The following is a 6,536-nucleotide window of genomic DNA, read 5'->3' as shown; positions in this document are numbered from 1 at the left end:
CCAGAGTCTTAGGATTGCATGAAGCTTCCAGAACACCCGAGAGCCGCCAGCGAGGGGCCACAGGGGGCCCACACATGGTGGCGGCGCGGTCCAGGGGGGGCGCGCCGCCCTAGTGTCTGGTGGCCCCAGACCCCTTCTGACGCCGCCTCTTCGCCTATAAGAAGCCCCTGACCTAAGTCTTCGATACGGAAAAACCACGGTACGAGAAACCTTCCAGAGCCGCCGCCATCGCGAAGCCAAGATCTGGGGGACAGGAGTCTCTGTTCCGGCACACCGCCGGGACGGGGAAGTGCCCCCGGAAGGCTTCTCCATCGACACCGCTGCCATCTCCACCGCCATCTTCATCACCGCTGTTGTCTCCCATGAGGAGGGAGTAGTTCTCCATCGAGGCTAAGGGCTGTACCGGTAGCTATATGGTTAATCTCTCTCCTATGTACTTCAATACAATGATCTCATGAGCTGCCTTACATGATTGAGATTCATATGAGTTTTTATCACTATTCATCTATGTGCTACTCTTCTGATGTTATTAAAGTACTCTATTCCTCCTGCACGGTGTAATGGTGACAGTGTGTGTATCGTGTAGTACTTGGCGTAGGTTATGATTGTAATCTCTTGTAGATTATGAAGTTAATTATTGCTATGATAGTATTGATGTGATCTATGCCTCCTTCATAGTGTGATGGTGACAGTGTGCATGCTATGTTAGTACTTGGTGTAGTTGTGTTGATCTATCATGCACTCTAAGGTTATTTAAATATGAATATCGAATATTGTGGAGCTTGTTAACTCCGGCATTGAGGGTTCGTGTAATCCTACGCAATTAGTGGTGTTCATCATCCAACAAGAGAGTGTAGAGTATAGCATTTATCTATTTATTCTGTTATGTGATCAATGTTGAGAGTGTCCTCTAGTGAAAGTATAATCCCTAGGTCTTGTTCCTAAATACTGCAATTATCGCTGCTTGTTTACTGTTCTACTGCATCTGTACTGTCCGCAATATTACCACCATCAACCACACGCCAGTCCTGGACAGCAAAGCACTTTTCTGGCGCCGTTACTACCGCTCATACTTATTCATACCACCTGTATTTCACTATCTCTTCGCCGAACTAGTGCACCTATTAGGTGTGTTGGGGACACAAGAGACTTCTTGCTTTGTGGTTGCAGGGTTGCTTGAGAGGGATATCTTTGACCTCTTCCTCCCTGAGTTCGATAAACCTTGGGTGATCCACTTAAGGGAAACTTGCTACTGTTCTACAAACCTCTGCTCTTGGAGGCCCAACACTGTCTACAAGAATATAAGCACCCGTAGACATCAACGAGCATGGCGCCAGAGCGTCGGGGTTGTACTGTTCGGTTTTGCTCTTCGAGAGGCTCCTGCGGGTTTCCGTCCACTTCTCGCACTTCTCGATGCGGGAGTAGACGTTTAGAAACTTGAACTACAAGCCGGTGTCGTCGTGGTACATGTCGAAAGCACGGCGCACCTGGGGAAAAAGAGGACGGCGATACGGGTCAGCTCACGGCGATTAGTAGGTCGACGGAGGATTCACGGCCTATGCATACCTTGGCTTCAAAGTCTTCGCCGCTCACTGGGTTATTTTTGAGCTCCTCCTGTATGCCGTGCCATTTGCTGCACGCCGTCTGTATGATCCCCCAATGGGTGGCCATGGCCTTGTCTCCCCGGTTCATGATCGTCTTGTTGAAGTAGGGATCGACGAGCTTGCGCTCGTCGAACGCCGCCTTCACTCGAAGCCAATACGTGTCGAAGGACTGATTCGCCCTGGTTATGCCATCCATGGACACGGTAATCCAAGCTTCGGCGAGGCACTCCTATTCCCTCGGCGTCCATTTGATGCGAGGTTCGGCCGGCGGCGCGTCCTTCTTCCTCTTCTTCTTTCCCTTGGGCGGGTTGCCGTCGGCGACCTCGACTTGGGTTGGTTCTTCCTCTTCTTCTTCTTCGACGGCTTGGCTTCCGTCGGCCACATCCTCCGCCCACCAGTTGCGATCCGCGACAGCTGCCGTCGCTCTCGCCTCCTCTTGCGTGAAGAACCCCGGGCTCGCAGCGGTGGCTGTGGAGCCGGAGTCGATCATCGCGTTCATCACCTTGTCGTTCGGCGCCGCCGTCGCACTGAACGGGAGTGGCCCTCGTCGCAGGGCCAGCGAGAAGCCCTCGTTCAGGTTGCCGCCAGCGAGATCGAGCGGCGATGGCGTGAACCTGGACGGTTGGCCATAGGTCGCCACTTGGAATATGGCAGGCGACGACGGGGAGAAGCTCGAAGGGGAGAAAGCCGACGGGGAACTGGTCGTACCTTGGATGTGCCACTGGTCGGGGAACATGGCGGCGCCGCCGCCTCCACGACCATCGCCCATGCTCATGGCCATGGAGACCTTCCTCGCTTGTTCGTCCTCTGCCACCAACGCCGCCCTCTTCGCGTTGAGTTTCTTCTCCCTCTCCGCCCTGGCGCTTGTTTCGACCTGTCGCCGGAGCTCGTCCGCCGCCCACTGTGCGTTGGACACACCCGGCGGCCGCTCCTTCTTCGCCCACGACATCCTCGGCTTCGGCGGCATGGTGGTGGACGAGAAAGAGGAGGAGGAGAATGGAGACGGCTACACAAATTCGGCGGGAGAGAATGGGGATATGCAAGCAAATTGGAGGGAAATCGACAGGATTTGGCGGTCCAGTCGCCGACTACGAGGGTCCACGCGCCTCTTTCGCACCAAATTATTTCGCCCGGAGTCCTCGAGCGCGCCTCGGGGGACCAGGGTTGGCGTGGGCTTGCCGGATGGATTTAGGCCCAAATCCAGACGAAATTGAGGAACCGGGGGCGCGACTGGGCCGAATTACGCCGTCCGGATGGGAAAATCGTCGCTCGGGGGGCTCGTCGGGGAGACGAGTGGGGATGCTCTGACCGTACACCGGGTAGGCCTCTGCCTCCCAGACTTCCCAGTCCACCAGCGAAAATGACGAATAGGATCTTAGACCATCTCCAATGGGTCGCCGCAAACGAACCGTATTTCAGTACGTTTGGGTCCGGATGCGACGGCTCGCGGATACGATTGAGGCCGCTGTTAGGCCACCGAGTATCCCTAGGATATCGGTGTCATTAACAGATGATATCGAAGTCATTAACCGAATATCAATAGCACTTAACACCATATCTTGAGCCTTCCGTTTATAGGAGATTGAGGCCATTATGGTATTTACTGTAAATCTTGTATTTGCCTATATATATGAGATTACGGGGAAGGTACCATTGTGACATATCCCACCCAATTCTATCTTTCTACATGGTATCAGCCAAACAAACCTCTGTTTCCGCCGCCCTCACCTATTACCGCCGCCGCGCCAGGGTTCCTTCCCTGTGCCGCCGCCCCTCCTCCCCCACCATGTCCGACGCCGGCGCCTCTCCCTTCGCCGCCCTTTGGGCCCAGGCCACCAACATCCAAAGCGTCAAGGCGCTCATCCCCGTCACCCTCGACCTCAAGGCGTCGAACTACACCCACTGGAACAACATGGTGCAGATCGCCGTCACCACCTACGCCCTCGCCGACCACCTCACCACGGCCACGCCGCCCGCCAACGACGACGAGTGGCTACGCATGGACGCCACCGTTCTGCGCTGGCTCTACGGCTCCATCACGCCCGAGATCACCGACATGGTGATGGAGAACCCCACCACGGCCTACTCCGTCTGGCAGCGCATCGTCGCCCTCTTCTGCGACAACCAGCAGGCCCGGGCTGGCTACCTCGGCCAGAAATTTTGCAACATCGAGCAGGAGGGTAAGTCTATCACGGCCTACTGCCCCGAGCAAAAAAACCATGGCCGACGCCCTCGGTGATGTCGGCGCCCCCGTCACCGATGATGCCCTCGTCTAGAACGTCCTCAAGGGTCTCTACTCTGACTACGACCACATCGCCGCGCTCGTCCCGCTACTGACCCCGTTCCCCTCCTTCCTCCCGCAGCAGCCTGCCGCGCCCCGCTTCTCCGCCGCGGCAGCCTCACCCGCAGCGTCGCCCTCGGTGTCGCCCGCAGCGTCGTCCTCGACCTCGCCCTCGACTGCGACTCCTGCTTGCTTGCCGACCGTCTCGGCCACACCCTCCACGGTGTCCTCTCCACCGAGCTCTACATCGGCCACGCCGCCTCGCTCTCCCTCACCAGCACCCGTCGCTCCTCAGATGGTGACACGACGCCAGGCCAGCAAGACCATCAGGACACGGGAGCGCCTCAACCTCAACACCACGACCACTGGTGTCTTGTCTCCGATCCCTACCACGGTTCGGACAGCTCTCAAGGACCCCAACTGGCTCGATGCTATGAAGGCCGCATACGGTGCACTCATGTCCAACAACACGTGGGATCTCGTGCATCCTCCCTCCAAGGCCAACATCATCACCGGCAAATGGGTTTTTCGCCACAAGCTCAACTCCGACGGCTCCCTTGATCGATACAAGGCATGTTGGGTTCTTCGTGGCTTCTCCCAGGCTCCTAGCATCGACTTCGACGAGACCTTCAGTCCGGTTGTAAAACTGGCTACGATCCGCGTCATCCTCTCCGTCGCACTCTCCCTCAACTGGGGCGTCCGCCAACTCGACGTTAAGAACGCCTTCCTTCATGGAACGTTGTCCGAGACCGTCTACTGCCGACAGCCTACGGGTTTCATCGAAGCCACCCGCCCGGACCATGTATGTCGTCTCAACCGCTCCCTCTACGGTTTGAAGCAGGCTCCGCGCGTGTGGTACCAGCGCTTCGCCTCCTTCGTCGGGACCATTGGCTTCACTTGCTCCAAGTCCGACACCTCCCTCTTCGTGCTCCACAGCACGCTCGGCATGGCCTACCTGCTCCTATACGTCGACGACATCATTCTTATGGCTCCTCGATGCCCCTTCTCCAGCGCATCATCACGGCTCTCAACTCCGAGTTCGCCTTGACGAACATGGGGGATCTCCACTACTTTCTCGGCATCGCGGTAACCCGCACTTCCTCCGGGATGTTCTTATCCCAGCAGAAGTACGCCGCTGAGATTCTGGATCGCGCTGGCATGACAGCGTGCATGTCCTCATCGACCCCGATCGACACCGCGCCCAAGCTCGCCTCCCCCGCTGGCTCCCCCGTCGCCGATCCTACGAAGTATCGCAGCCTTGCCGGTGCTTTACAGTACTTGACGTTCACACGTCCCGACATCGCATACGCCGTGCAGCAAATCTATCTTCACATGCACGATCCGCGAGACCAGCTTTTCGCTTTGATCAAGCGTGTTCTTCGCTACGTCAAGGGCACCCTCGGCCATGGCCTCCAGCTCATGCCATCCGTCGCTGATTCGATGATCACGTACATGGATGAGGATTGGACCGGCTGCCCTGACACACGGCGTTCTACTTTGGGCTATTGCATCTTCCTCGGCGACAACTTGGTGTCTTGGTCCTCCAAGCGCCAACATACCGTCTCCCGCTCCAGCGCTGAAGCGGAGTATCGTGCCGTCGCCAACGCCGTCGCTGAGTCTACTTGGCTCCGACAACTCTTGGCGGAACTTCATCAACCTCTTCCTCGGGCCACCGTCGTATTTTGTTACAATGTTAGCGCCGTCTGCATGTCTACAAACCCGGTTCAGCATCAGTGCACCAAGAACATCGAGATTGATCTACACTTCGTTCGAGATCGAGTGGCACTTGGTCAAGTGCGTGTTCTCCACGTACCATCATCGCGCAAATTTGCTGATATCTTCACCAAGGGACTTGCGTCGCCATTGTTTCTGGATTTTCGGTCCAGTCTCAACGTCCGATGTGTTCTGTTGTAGCTCTTCGAACTCCCTCTTCTTTAACTCCACCACACTTTCCGGAACATGAGCATCCCAGAACTTCTTCTTCAATTCCTCCCATGTTAACACCTTCTCTGGTGGGTGTACAACGACAACATTCTCCCACCATGAATCTACGGGTCCTGATAAAAGATAGGTGGCATACCTAATCTTTTCCTCATCATTGCATCCCACCGTCCTTAACTTCCTTTCTGTATCCATCAGCCAATCTTCTGCATCCATTGGTTCTGGAGCTGATGCAAAAGGTAGTGGTCTTGCATTTTGAAAGTCTGATAGGGTTACACCTCTGCCTTCATTGCCACTGTCGTTGATGACTTGAGCAATGAAATCTTGCATTCTTGTTTTGGCTTTCCTGGTACCTCCTCCTATCTTCTTACATCGACCTCATGTACTGCTGGAAATCTGGATGCATCATAGGATGTGGTGGTGGTGGTGCATCTCCCATTCTGGTTGTTGCGTCTGCTTCTTCCTTTTCTTTTGCCTCCCGCTCTCTTCGAGCATCTTCGGTTTCAACTAACGCCATATCCCCCTAGTCCTCTAACAAAGAGCAATACTCATAATTACACCATGCAAATGTTTTCTGAGCTCAACTCAATGCCCAGAACTAGTCACACAATGAAATCAAGAAGCAAATCCAAAGCAAACATTTATTATGTATATACACCATATATAACATAACATTACACACATATATTACATGTGTCATATATAACCAC

General features: G+C 55.1%; 1 protein-coding gene across 1 annotated transcript; it reads left to right on the top strand.

Moving 5' to 3' along the window:
• Window positions 1-4,938: 4,938 nt before the first annotated feature.
• LOC127347806 (uncharacterized mitochondrial protein AtMg00810-like) lies at window positions 4,939-5,799 on the top strand. Its single transcript, XM_051373954.1, has one exon. It carries the CDS (start codon window positions 4,939-4,941, stop codon window positions 5,797-5,799), a length of 861 nt encoding a protein of 286 aa, XP_051229914.1.
• Window positions 5,800-6,536: the final 737 nt, after the last annotated feature.

The sequence above is a fragment of the Lolium perenne genome, chromosome 4 (genome assembly GCF_019359855.2).
Source record: "Lolium perenne isolate Kyuss_39 chromosome 4, Kyuss_2.0, whole genome shotgun sequence".
NCBI lineage: Eukaryota > Viridiplantae > Streptophyta > Magnoliopsida > Poales > Poaceae > Lolium > Lolium perenne.
Note: the sequence above shows the minus strand (reverse complement) of the source record. Positions and strands in the feature narration are given on the sequence as shown.

What these genes read in the sequence shown, in the direction of transcription:
- LOC127347806 (XM_051373954.1), top strand. Translation starts at nt 4,939, where the DNA reads ATGGGGGATCTCCACTACTTTCTCGGCATCGCGGTAACCCGCACTTCC.